This window comes from Planococcus citri, chromosome 1, assembly GCF_950023065.1.
Source record: "Planococcus citri chromosome 1, ihPlaCitr1.1, whole genome shotgun sequence".
NCBI lineage: Eukaryota > Metazoa > Arthropoda > Insecta > Hemiptera > Pseudococcidae > Planococcus > Planococcus citri.
The window spans coordinates 18,661,891-18,675,166 of NC_088677.1; the positions used below are offsets into that span (position 1 = coordinate 18,661,891).

At 35.8% G+C, this 13,276-nt stretch overlaps 1 protein-coding gene across 1 annotated transcript; it reads right to left on the reverse strand.

The window, feature by feature from the left end:
• Window positions 1-627: 627 nt before the first annotated feature.
• On the reverse strand, window positions 628-10,145 carry GCS2alpha (glucosidase 2 subunit alpha). The gene is made up of 17 exons (XM_065370185.1): window positions 9,829-10,145; window positions 9,566-9,710; window positions 9,248-9,484; window positions 8,991-9,167; window positions 8,743-8,913; window positions 8,565-8,666; window positions 8,216-8,486; window positions 7,984-8,123; window positions 7,717-7,904; window positions 2,642-2,880; window positions 2,296-2,553; window positions 1,953-2,202; window positions 1,717-1,868; window positions 1,520-1,633; window positions 1,334-1,443; window positions 1,146-1,249; window positions 628-1,070 (listed from the first exon to the last, which is right to left on the reverse strand). Exons 2-17 carry the CDS (start codon window positions 9,688-9,690, stop codon window positions 961-963), a joined length of 2,748 nt encoding a protein of 915 aa, XP_065226257.1. The 5' UTR covers window positions 9,691-9,710; window positions 9,829-10,145; the 3' UTR covers window positions 628-960.
• Window positions 10,146-13,276: the final 3,131 nt, after the last annotated feature.

A 13,276-nucleotide genomic window follows, 5' to 3' on the forward strand; every position in this document is an offset into this window, starting at 1 on the left:
TCATCAATCGCTCGCTTGTATCAAAATTTCTGCAATTTTTCAATTGGTATTTTTGTGTGTACATTTTTCGAAATGATTTTGGATAAGATTAAATTTAGTTCCTCTCTATTTTGATGGACTCCCCCCCCCCCAATCTTCCAATTTTTTCATTAGTTTGAATATTTCCAGAACCCGATATTTTTTCCATCCTTCGTTTTTGAGAAATGGTTTTCGTTTGAATTTTGTTGATTTTTCTGGTTACTTTTTTCAGCTGTTTTGGTTACTAAAGTTACTTATTCTAAGAAAAATTCGAATAAGTACAATTCCCGAGTTCGCCAAATTTCGGTGCTGTAATTTAAAAATTTGAGAAGTAAAAATCCAGGAAGCGTGCGTTTTAATGATATTTATAGCTATAAAATTATCGAATACCAAGGAGGGGGAAGTTCGGATCGGGGCCCAAAATTTTGATCAAAATATTAAAAAATTTCAAATATCATGTGACATATTGTTTCTCATGTTTTTGAAGAGCTGAAAACGAATATTGACATCGGTCTTCTAAATTGCTCGAAAATTTCGGATCTTATTTCCAGAGCACGTTTTGCCATCGTGACTGCACACACTGTATATTCCTACTGAAACGAAAACAACTTTTAAACAATAATACATAATGTTTATTACAATGTAACAAAACGTTCCCTATCGTTACACTTAATACAAAATACACTTTACAAATATTGGGAAAATAAATAAAAACAAAACGTCTTCCAGTGCCGACCCTCACGACGTCTTCTATAATAAAATACCTATCTATTATACAACGTAAAACAGAACATAAGCTAACTATCACCGACGATTCGTTCGTTCAAAAAACAAGTACAAATCATACGAAATTTACAAAAAAAAAAAAGAAAATAAATAAAAATAAATCTGGGTATGAATTATTAAAATGCTACATATAAAACAGGATTAAAAAAAAATTGCCTAATGTAATGATATCGTCCATTCTTCATTGACTGGAACCGCAGGTTTACGTATGGTGAGCGTACTAACTGCGGTATTGTAGGATAATTCCAGTTCGTCTTGGTTACCACCTGCAAAATGATTACCTACATAAAATACTCTATTTTTGAGCAAATAACCCAATAAACTGAAAACAGGGTACTTACTGCTGTGAGAAGCGATGATAGCTTTTCTGAATAGATTCGGAATGCCTACGATTATCACTTTTTCTATCCAAGCTTTACTTTCACAGCGTCCTTTGTCGACGAATCTGAAAAATAAACAAACAGTTGATTATTAATTACCATTTAAAAATAGGCCTCCGCCGAATAATAATTTTTTATTCGCTACTTACTGCGACATTAATTGATTATTTAAGTAGACGAATCGTAAATGGCAGTATTTTCCATTACGATACTCGAAACTATCACCGTCATCGACGTATAAATGCCCGAAAGCAGTTCCCTGTTGAAATAAAATCGATGAGATGACGAAACACAGGTGAATAATTAATTGGTAAAATGTTCTGGTATCAACTTACGTTAGCATCTAAAGCAACTAGCAACGTGTAAGGATCGTTAAGTGTGAGTATGGCAGATCGTCTGATACGGTTTCTGAATGGGACAACGTGACCTCCTCTGATGTAAACTGGAACCTGGGGCATACAAATGGGATAATTATTTCAATAGTTAGAGTACTGCACGGACTGTTTTTAGTAAAGAATTTCGAAAAACATACATTATCAGAAGTAACAGGAACAGAAACCACTCCGTTTTGTTTATATTGTTGGAAAGTGTGTTTGTTGTACCATATTTCGTTGGTTCCAGGGAAGTAGACGTCAGCGTGAGATACATCGGGTTCGGCGATAGGGCGAACCAAGATTGAATTTCCTGTTAACGAAAACGAAATAAAATTTAATCCATTTTTCGAGTTATTTTGAAGCGATCTATAATATTATATTTTAAAAAACATACCGATGAGTAACTCGTTATCGATATCGAAGGTAGCGGTTTCGGTGGGGAATTCCATGAATAAAGGTCTAATAACCGGAGCTCCGGTTTTGGAGTGTTCGTAAAAAACGGTATACCAGAAAGGCATCATGGCTTGACGTTCGCGAATAGCTTCTCTGATTTTTTTCGTCACATCTTTATCGAATAACCAAGGTTCTCGACGTTTTGTATCGATATGCGCGTGAGCTCGGAAAAATGGTAGGTAAATACCGGTCTGAAAAAAAACACACAAAATTACACCGTGAGTTGATTGTAGAACGAACGACGAACTGGAGATGTGAAACGTGTGGTCGATGATTTATGTTACCTGATACCATCTGTAGAGTAACTGAGGATCGGGGTTTTTGAAAAAACCTCCTACATCCGCTCCGCAGAAACTAACACCACCTATGGCCATCGATAAGCACATCGGTACGGATATTTTTAGGTGTTCCCAATCGGCTAGGTTGTCACCGGTCCACATAGCACCGTAGCGTTGAATTCCGGCGAAGAATGATCGGGTCAAAATGAACGGTCTTTTTTGGCCATTAGATCGTTTCACGAGTCCGTCGTAGGTTAGCATAATCTATGTAAACATACCAAGTGGTATAAAAATTACATATAATATATATGGCTAGAGAAGAGATTATTATAAGGAAGGGAGATGATTTTACTTGGAAAAATCCGTATATGTTATGAATGTCTCTGTGTTCCCATTCGCCATGATGCACGTTATCTTTAGGCATAGTGCCTTCGGGGCCACTGAACACCGACGGTTCGTTCATGTCGTTCCAAATGTATACGTCGTTATTAGATCCTTTGAATACCTCGGGCGAATAGCTGTTCGAGTAATAGGATGCTGTTTCTGGATTCAAGAAATCTAAATAACCCGATGAACCAGGCCAGCACCATCCTAAATGAAAAAAAACAAACAAACAATAGATCATTTTATTTCCATACGTAGTCCACAGTACAATCAGAAGAAAAATGCTCGGTTGGCTGGTTCTCTAAAAAAGGTTTGATGGAAACAGACCATGAGGAGATCAAGTATGAGCCATTTTCTTGGGAGGAGCTACAGGGTGCCCAGAAACATCAAGTACCCCTAAGAAAGTTTTTCATTAAAAATATAGGTTGGCAACGTGAAATAGATGCATATGATGGGTGGAATGTTATCTCTCCAGTCCAACAATCAATCATGTGCTATCATTATTATCATTCACTGTGACCAACCGAAGTATTTTAGTAGAAAACTTTTTTAGGGGTACCCGATATTTCTGGGCACCCTGTAGATGGAGCCTTGAAAAGCTCCAGAAATGGAAAAGCCCCAGGCAGCAATAAGTTACCAACAGACTTATTCAAGAAAGCCACAATAACCATTAAGAAGAGACTGCTAGCTTTCCACCAGAGCTGAAAATGGTTACACTACTTGCTAACCAGTATCTGGTTAAAATACTGGTTAACCCGCTAGTAGCTGATATAGAGTTGATTCGGGTACAGATAGTAGGATATAGCGAGCACAACCCGATTGTTGTCGCACTTAGTCTGCGCACACACCCCAAAACTTGATAATGTGTAAGTAGGAGGAGTTTCATTTTGGCACCTATGGTAGGTGAGTGTGATTCATGTTTGACAGAGATTGTTGACAATGATGATGTAATGCCAATACACCAGCTACACATACAACATGCTACCAGCTACACTGTGAACCGGTGTGAAATTTTCTCAACTAGCTACCAGTTACTAGAGAGCAGAGGGAATTTATGGTACTGGTACAGTAGTTACCCTCTGTTAGTGAGTATAGTTTTCAGCTCTGCTTTCTACAATAAAATACTATCAGGTGCTACCATACCTGAAGACTTCCATACAGCAATTGTAATACCCATTTTTAAAAAAGGAGACAAAAACGACCCAGGAAACTACCTTAGAATAAGCCTACTAAATGCTGTTTACAAAATACTTCAGGGCTTCAAACCCGTACCTGTACCCATACCCTAATACCCGAACGAAAATCCAACAATTTCTGTACCCATGTCCCATACCTGGAAAATGAAATGAGGAATACCCGAACCTGTACCCGTACCCGATAGAGACTATTTTGAACCCAAATACCCAAAAATACCCGATAGATTGGGTACAGTTCGGGTATTTCACCTAAAATACCCGAACCTGTACCTGTACCCGAACGTTTAAAATTTTTATACCCATACCTGAAAACGTTCGGGTTTGAAGCCCTGAAATACTTGCAAAGATGCTAGCGAGAACTGAGAGAAGAATTGAGAGCCATGTGGAGCCAATAATATTGGAATGTCAAAATGGATTTTGAAAGATAAGATTGTGCATAGATGGAGTACACACAACAAAGCTGCTGATGGAGAAGAGACAAGAGTCGAGAGTATAACCTAGAAACCCAGATGTGCTTTGTTGATCTGGAGAAGGCGTACAATCAAGTATGAAGGAAGGGGTCGTGCTAGATTCACCGACTCCCAGTCCAAAAGAGTCGATTCACTGTAATTCGATTCTTTTTGCTATTTTATGCAATATGTTTTTGTTAAGGTAGCTGTTTTTAGTGTTTTTAGTGTTGGGGGGCGTTGTGTCTGCTCACCTCGGCTTCGCCTCGGTTGCGCTGGTCGCTTTGTTGTTCATACTATGTCGGTTTACTTCCCTCGGCCTTCGGCCTCGGTGAGTACAATTTTTTTATAAACAACCGCAGTGCTTCATACACGGTAATGTCTAGCCTCCGTCTGAACTTACCAAGGGGAGTAATGCTCATCGAATGAAATGTAAATTTTAAACGGCTCGGCTTCGCCTCGCCTAATTCGGCATACAATTCGAAAAATAATATTAATAAATTTATTCATTGTTTGAAAGCAAAAAAAAATAATTTAATTACATTTTCTGTAAAAATTCAACTCGTAAAAATAAAAATCGCGATAAAAATTTTTGAAAAAATTTGTGCCCGACGCGGGATTCGAACCCACATCTTTTTGCACTCCGATCCGATACCTTAGCCATGCAGCCATCGGTGCTGATTGGCAATCCGTGTTTTTCAACGCTTTACATGTTGCTAAACACATCGAAAACTACCCCCCCACGCGCGCGCACGTATACGCGTACGCGACCGATTCATTTCTAGTTTGGACTGAGAGTCGGTGAATAAAGTAGTACCCTGAAGGAAGAAGTTGCTAATTTTTTGTGAAGAGGTAGACATCGTAATATCTCTTGTTTCTACCTTAGTCAAGCATACACAAAAATTCCAAAGAAAACCAGTATACGTGAAAACTTCAATTACGTTATGTTACTTTATTCCGACAAGATTTGGTGAATTTACGCCCGATTTTCACCTAGTACGTTACTGATGTGACTTTTGAAAAATTTCGCGGAATGTGTAATAACTGTTGGAGTGCAGCTTACAGTTTCCTCGTTATTGATGTTGAGGATTTTGAAAGGGAAGATTGTGCATAGATGGAGTACACACAACAAAGCTGCTGATGGATAAGAGACGAGAGTTGAGAGTATAACCTAGAAACCCAGATGTGCTTTGTTGATCTGGAGAAGGCGTACAATCGAGTATGAAGGAAGAAGTTGTTCAAAATTCCAAGGAAAATCGAAGTGAATGAACAAATAGTACGCTTAATTGAAGAAATATACACGGATATGGTAATAAGAGTAAGATCCGGAAACATGTCTGAAGCAAAGAAAATAGGAAGAGGAGTAAGACAGGGATGCCCAATGTCATGTAGCCTGTTCAACATCTACTCAGACAACATGATTAAAGAATGACTGAAAACCAAGCCAAAAGGGCTAGACATCAATGACACCCATGTCAATACCCTGCTATTTGCTGATGATCAGGTGGTCTTTGCTGACAACAAAGATGACTTGCAGAGAGCAATGTACAACCTTCAGAAAAGAGCAGATAAATTTATGAAATGAGAATGTTGTCATCAAAAACAAAGGCAATGGCCTTAGAGGGGAAAGAGCCAATACGCAGTAAAATTGTTGTAAATGGACTGCCAGTTGAACAAGTGAGAAGCTTTAAATTTAAATATCTCAGGCAGGGCTGTTAAATTACCGTAATTTATTTGCTGGTAAAATACGGTATTTATGGTATTTTACTAATTTGGATATAAAGAGTTATTTGTAGTTTGACCTTGAAGTTCTGAACTTCTGACCTGCCTCTGAAGTAAATTTTCATTTGTTTTAGGTGTTATTAGAGATTATAGGAAATTTTCCATGGACATCTTTTGGAAAATTATATGGGGAAAATTTTTGGTAGATAACTTTCAAATCATAAAGTTCCATGGAAATTAGGAAATTTATGAAGGAAAGATGGGAAAAAAGTGTTTAATTTGGCTTTTTGGTAAATTATGGTAAAATACTGTAATAAACTTGTGGTAAAATACCGCCGTAATTTACCAACATAAATTACCTTACAGCCCTGATCTCGGGTGTGAGCTATCTTATGAAGGAGAGGTCGACGCACAACTCAAGATCAACAAATTCCTGAGAGTGAGCAGGGCAATAAACCGAGCCATCCCCCCAAGAAAAGTCAGAGCTGAAACTCAATACACTGGTAAGACCAGTGCTGCTGTATGGAAGCGAAACATGGACAATGAGAAAGGATATAAAAAGCAGAGTAACCGCAGTGAAAATGAGATTCATGCGAGCCACTGCAGGATATATGAGACGCGATAGGAAAAGGAATGAAGACATCCTGAAGGAGCTAGGAGCAGAGCCAATCATTGTACAGGTGAAAGATTACAGAAAGAAATGGCGCAGACAAGTTGATGGAATGCCTGACGAATGGTCCCCTTGAAAACATTTTTCAAAAATCCCAAAAATTATGATCTAATTTCAGGCTCAAAAGTGTTCGAAAATGCTTGAAAAACATTTTTATGGGAATATTCGAATTTCTCGCTACATTTCAACTAATCTTGATAGGTCACATGACAGCTTACACAAAAATCCCACATGTCATGACCAATAATTTTTGGCTGAAAATATTACTTTAAAACTGCTAAAACAAAGTTTTGATGGAAATCTACTAGTTTTTGCCAAAATTTCAATTCATTTTCGTGAGTTGCATGAAACCTTTGAAAACCTCAAAAATCATAACCTAATTCTAAAATCAAAATTCTTCAAAAATGTTTTTAAAAAATTTTTGTGGAAATAGTTGAATTTGTTGCAAAATTTCTACTAATAATGACAGATTGCATAAAAGCACTAATTTTGAGATCAAAATTCTTCAAAAATGCTCGAAAAAAATTTTCGCGGAAATATTTGAATTTCTTGCAAAATTTCTACTCATTTTGACAGATTGCACAACACCTTTTTCGAAAATCCAAAAAATCATGACCTAATCACAAGCTGGAAATTTTTCAGAAATTATCAAAAAACTTTTTCTAGGGAATTGTATTTTTCGTAAAATTTCAACCTATTTTCACAGATTTTATGAAAAAATTTTTCGAAAACCTCAAAAATCACAACCTAATTTTAAGATAAAAATATTCCAAAAATGCTCAAAAAAAATTTTCATCGAAATATTTGAATTCATCGTGAATCTTCAACTATATTTTATAAGTCGCATGACTGCTTTTTCATAACCCTTGAAAATCATGATCCTATTACATCGTTCATTATATTTTAGAACCTAAGACTCAAAAACGCCAGCAAAATTCGATTCTCGAACACTTTTTGCCAATCGGACTCCAGACTAAAAATGTTGGAATAACTTGAATTTATATCTTACCATCGTAATCGTTCCTATCACGATTTTTAACATAGAGTCCTTTCTGCGTAGCATCATTATGCACCCAATATCCGGTATCTCGTTTAATATGCGGATCAATGATGGTAACAAGTTTACGTCCTTTGGTTGATAGAGCGTTGATCATATCTATAGGCTCGCTGAATTTAGTCGGATCCCATGTGAAATACCTGCGCGAGAAATAAACGACCAATGTATAAACTGGAAAATTTCACATCAGAGAGAAAAAACAGCGAGGACAAAATTTACTTCTTTTCGTGAGTGTATTCTATATCGAGCCACATCACATCCATAGGAATATCGTTAACGTCGAAATTTTCAGCTACCGTTTTCACATCCTGTTGATCAACGTAATTCCAACGACTTTGATGGTATCCCAAAGAGAAATACTGAAATAATTCGTAAAACATATTAGCTTACACACACTCGAAGTGAACGAAGATGAAAAAATGTAGCCATAAGCCTGGAAAAACGAACTCACCGGAGGTAAAGGAGCAGTTCCGGTTAATCTGCTGTATTGTCTCATGACATCATAAGGTCGAGGACCCAACGTAAAGAATACATCGTAAATTCCGGTCTCAGACATGAAAAAGGCATTCACAGCTGACTGAGGTTTAGGCGTCGAACTTCCTGAAACTAAGTTGACAAGCTGTTCCACAACAGTACTACTGGCCGGCGAATCGAATTGCTTATCGATATCGATCCAAGTTTCAGCAGCATTCAACCAAAATACTCCGGCCGAATTGTTTACACTGTCGAATACGTGAGAATAATTAACACAACAAACTGAAGGAAATAGTAAGTAAATTACAGTATTATTTGCAACGTACCCGTGCGATATAAGGAATGGTATAGCTCCGTATAGAGACGTTTTTATATACAATTCGTACTCGAACACGTCAGTATTGTATAATCTGTATGGATCGTCTTTCCTATGAAATAAAATCATACGAATGTAACACCACATCAATTCGATGAAGCACATTGAAATCAGAAATATAATCTTACGAAGTGGATTTCAAAGCTAAATCATCGGCATGTGAAGCGAGACCATAAACATGAGTAGCTGAAGGGAACGAAAAATCCATCGCAACAGACATCGGTCCGAATGGTTTGGTATCGCTGTGCTCGTGGAAACGTTCTTCCCATTCGCCGTTTTTATTCAATTCTTCGTCACCACTTTTGAAACGATGAAAAATTAATAATTAGTAAAAGAGTTCGGTTCTTGGCACGTAAAAATAATACTAATAACTTACACTCCTTCGGGTTTCGGTCTATGGTGTTCGAAAATGAATCGACCAAAATCGTTGGCAACGATTACTAGTTCATCTTTGTTATAACACTCGATTTTGAACGGTTTCACGTACATTATTATTTTATTTGATTCCATTTTAAAGACTAGCTGCGTACTGCTTTGTTCCACCAACTCGAACCTGACAAAATAAATCAATAAATTAACTATAGCAATCGTCCACACCCGGTAACATTACACTAAACACGATGATGAGCTTACGAATTCTGAGCTGGTTCGGCAACGAGAGCCTGAAGTGGCTGGTATCGATGACGAACAACTTTTTCCTCATTTATTCGTAATCTGATGGTAGCATCGGCCAAAAATTGCAATAGAAAGTTATACGTGACTAGGGTTTCCGAATTCAACAGAGATCCTTCGACTCCTGTACTGGTTACGTTTACTGTATCACTGATTATTTCAAATGCAGACTTTTCCGGTTTAAAATTACGAGCCCGTCTGTAATACATACAAAACAATTCGACATTTTTAATTCGATTATCGTTCTGCAAGTTTCGACTATGAGGTATTTATACTTACCGGCAGAATCCCGTTTGATCGCAGTTTCGGTATTTACTTTTATCCATTCCCTGGACAGCTTGGTATAAAAAAAGGAACAGGCATATTGAGAATACAGGGAATCGAAAAGTAAATGAAGCGTTCATTTTAAGATATCTAAGTAAACCTGCAACAGAAACGATGGTGTTACATGGCTTCAAATTGTAAGTGATGATAACAGCGAGCATGTACGTAGAACGTATTTTGAATCGCCGGAAAAGTACATTACCGAGGTGGATACTTACCTTATAGTAGGCGCTATCACAGATAGTAGAATATGTTTATAAAATAAATTAAAACTATACGAATTCAATACATGGCATAATACTTGGACACCTCACACATTATTATCTTATCTTCCTTAGAAAAAGGTGAGAATCGAGGAACATGAAAAATTCCGCAGATCGGTATTATTTTAACTCGAATCAGCGGAGAAAATGCGCAGACGCGAAGGTGCGACCGGTGCAAGGACGAGCGTCTGGAGTCTGACATTACACAAAACCTATCCGCCAATCATATTGCAAGTAGCACTTTATTTATTTTTGTGCTTTTCATCATCCTTTCAATTCGAACTATTTTGAATGTATAAATGATCAATAAAGTAAAAAAATAGACGTAGATCACTGTTTAATTCAGCACAAAATGAAAATAATGAAGTAATCACAAAATCCTTATCATACTACTCGTATGTACGTTGAAAAAGTAGTTTGTTACCAAAATAGATAACAGTCAATCTCACTTTGAAACATCATTATCATTTCAGATTTCAGAAAAAGCGAACTGGTAAAGTATAAGTCAGAGAGAAGATGATGGTTGATGATTATAATAATGATTTAAATAATTAAATTGAAGGACTTTGAGAAGTGTGAGCAATTGAACTTGAAAACGCCTTCCTTCTTCCCAAGTACGAGGTCTTGAATGGATGATGTTTCAAGAGTCAGAGTATGAATTTATTTTCCTCAAATGCGTTCGAAGTGTTGTATATTTCGCAAAATCTTTCCGCAAAAATGTCATAGGTACTATTGAAATTAGATAAATAAAAAACTAAACCGTTTTCATTACGTATTTTTTTAATAATCAACATCACAACACATTCACAATCAGTCACACACACACACACACACGAAAATCAACGATCTTACCAAGTCAATTTGGACATGTTTTTACTTTTTTTCATTTTCAAAGCGACATTTGAATTGATGGAAGTATATTAATTTTATTTATTCTCTATTTCATCATAGAAATTTTACATTTTTGATGTTTTTTTTTCAAAATTGAGTTCGTTTGCATCTGATGATATGATATTCAAACGTGATAACGAGAAACTCCTCCCTAACAGATTCTGATTGGCGGATAGGTTTTGTGTAATGTCAGACTCCAGACGCTCGTGTGCAAGGTGTAATTCAGTCTGATTGGCAAGGGCAATTCGGCTCATTTCTTCATTTCTGATTCATTTTATGAAAAAATTAATTTTAAATTTTTTCAGCAAAGTAGGCACGTCATCGTCAAACTATCTGAATTCAAATCCTCCTTGTTTTGCATTAGAAATTCGGTTGGATGGAATGTGAATTTCAATCTAGGTATCTAAAGTTTGTTTCGTTTTGTGAAACTGAAGTGCCTTTTGCCTTTATTTGGGAAATAAAATGTGTGAACCCAATACCACCTATAGTAAAAGGCCTGAGCGCTGAATCGTTATCACCTTCTGACGTCACCACTAGTAGATGACTCGATTGTGTTTACCATTTGAATTTTAACGTACATTTAAATGGCGAGTTCGTGAAACAGAGTAAAACTTTCGTTAAAAACGTTAATAAAATGATGACATTTTAATTAATATTTGTTCTAAAATGTGTTGTAGTGATGAGATATTGTTGTTTTCAACTACTGGTGGTGTTGGATTACTTTATTTTTGTACAAAGTGAATTTTTCGCGATCTGTTTGTGTTGTGACATTGTGTGATTCGGATGTGTAGATATCTTGTGAAGTGAATAAAAATGAAAACTGATGTGTACTAGTGCCTGTGTTTTACTGGAATAACATCGCAGTGAAATGAATAGTGAACCATATAATCTAAAATGCGTTTTAAATCTGCATTGTGAATACAACCATCCAACTACAATGGATGGATAAGGTTATCTAATCAAGAATCAAGAAACCATCAACATCTCAAACCAATTAGATGATTTTAGTGGGATTTTGACAAGATTCGACGATTATTTAATTATATTTCACCAGTGAGTGTTGTAATATCCGCCAAAAGGTATAATTTTGTCAAGTTTATGTATAACTTTCATCTTTAATGTTGAAAAACAGTGTTGTTTATAACCTAATTTCTTCATTTTTTTTCATTAAAATCATTCCTACATGATCATGAATTCATTATTCATGTAGATAAAATATGAAAAATAAAATTTTCCCAGGATTTAATTCGTTTGAGTGCATTTTTCATTCAATTCTATAGTGTATTATGATATGTTAGATACGTAAGTACTACCAAGTAGCGATGACGTCACAAAACAGCGCTCAGGCCTTTTACTATAGGTGGTATTGGTGAACCTGACGTAGGACGTAGGAGTATTTAAAAAAAAAAAAAGTAAAAACACTGTCGACCATCTTAACCACCTGAAAAATACTACGAAAAACAACCATAATCTGATAAATCGAGCAATTCCAATTCGTTGTATTCAGTCGACCCAACAGAAACGATTCATCAATCCTCATTGACAGGAGTATCCGTACCCTTTGATTATGAGTCGGTTTGCTTTTCTCTTATTTCCAAATTGAAACTTTTAATTACCTACCCATCACCTACATATAAATAAACTCATCACAAAAAAACATTATATTTTTACCTCTTGAAATACAAATTTTCAAAAGCTTTTGTCCTCACTTCCCTTGAGTCAATTTTATCTCTTTCTCAAACTGAAAAATTCTACGTTTGAAACTTCCATAAGTTCAAAATGGAAAATAACAAGTTTTCAGTGAGTCGGTGAGTCCCAATGCGAGTGTATTACTATATCAATTGACAAAATTGTTATTTCATCTTTAATTTCATTTCAAAAAGTGGTCAAATGGTCATTTCATTATGAAAAATTCGTATTATTTCCCGTCATCGCCAGGTTGACTCACATACTTTTCCAAAATTGAATAAAAAATCAAAAAAAAAAAATTAATTGCAAAACTCGCATTTAAGTAGGTATCCAAACTGAGGAAAAAACAGGAGGAGAAAAATTCTGAAAAAGGAATAAAATTTTGAGGGCCACATTTGGTGCATTCGCCTCTTTAAAACAATGTATACAATGAGTTACTTAATTATTATTTGTTTCTGACAATAAAATTACAAAAAAATCAATGAAAACTAAATTAACGTGAAATTTACTTTCAAAAAAGTGCAAGGCTGTGAACACCAGTGTTGAGAGAACGGTAAAAGAATTGGAAAAAAATTTAAAAGAATGGAACATTTTTCAAAGAACAAGAATAAGGACAACAACTACAAGAACAAAAACGTGAAACTAACTTTCAAAGAACAAGAACAGAAAATCAGTTTGTTAGAAGAAAGAACAAGAACAAAAACGCAAAAAATTCCACTGTTCTAAGTTCTTTATTTTTATTTTTTCGTTTCAGGCAATTTTACTTCTTTTTTATTTGAGAAAAATTTTCCAATTGTAAAGTTTTTTTTTGCTTAGTTCTAGT

Excerpts from the sequence above, each read along its gene's own strand:
- GCS2alpha (XM_065370185.1), bottom strand. The coding sequence starts at position 9,690 with ATGAACGCTTCATTTACTTTTCGATTCCCTGTATTCTCAATATGCCTG. Across the intron at positions 8,667-8,742 it reads TTAGCTTTGAAATCCACTTC|GAAAGACGATCCATACAGAT; the intron begins GTAAGATTATAT and ends TTTATTTCATAG. Across the intron at positions 2,881-7,716 it reads TGATAGGAACGATTACGATG|GATGGTGCTGGCCTGGTTCA; the intron begins GTAAGATATAAA and ends TTTTTCATTTAG.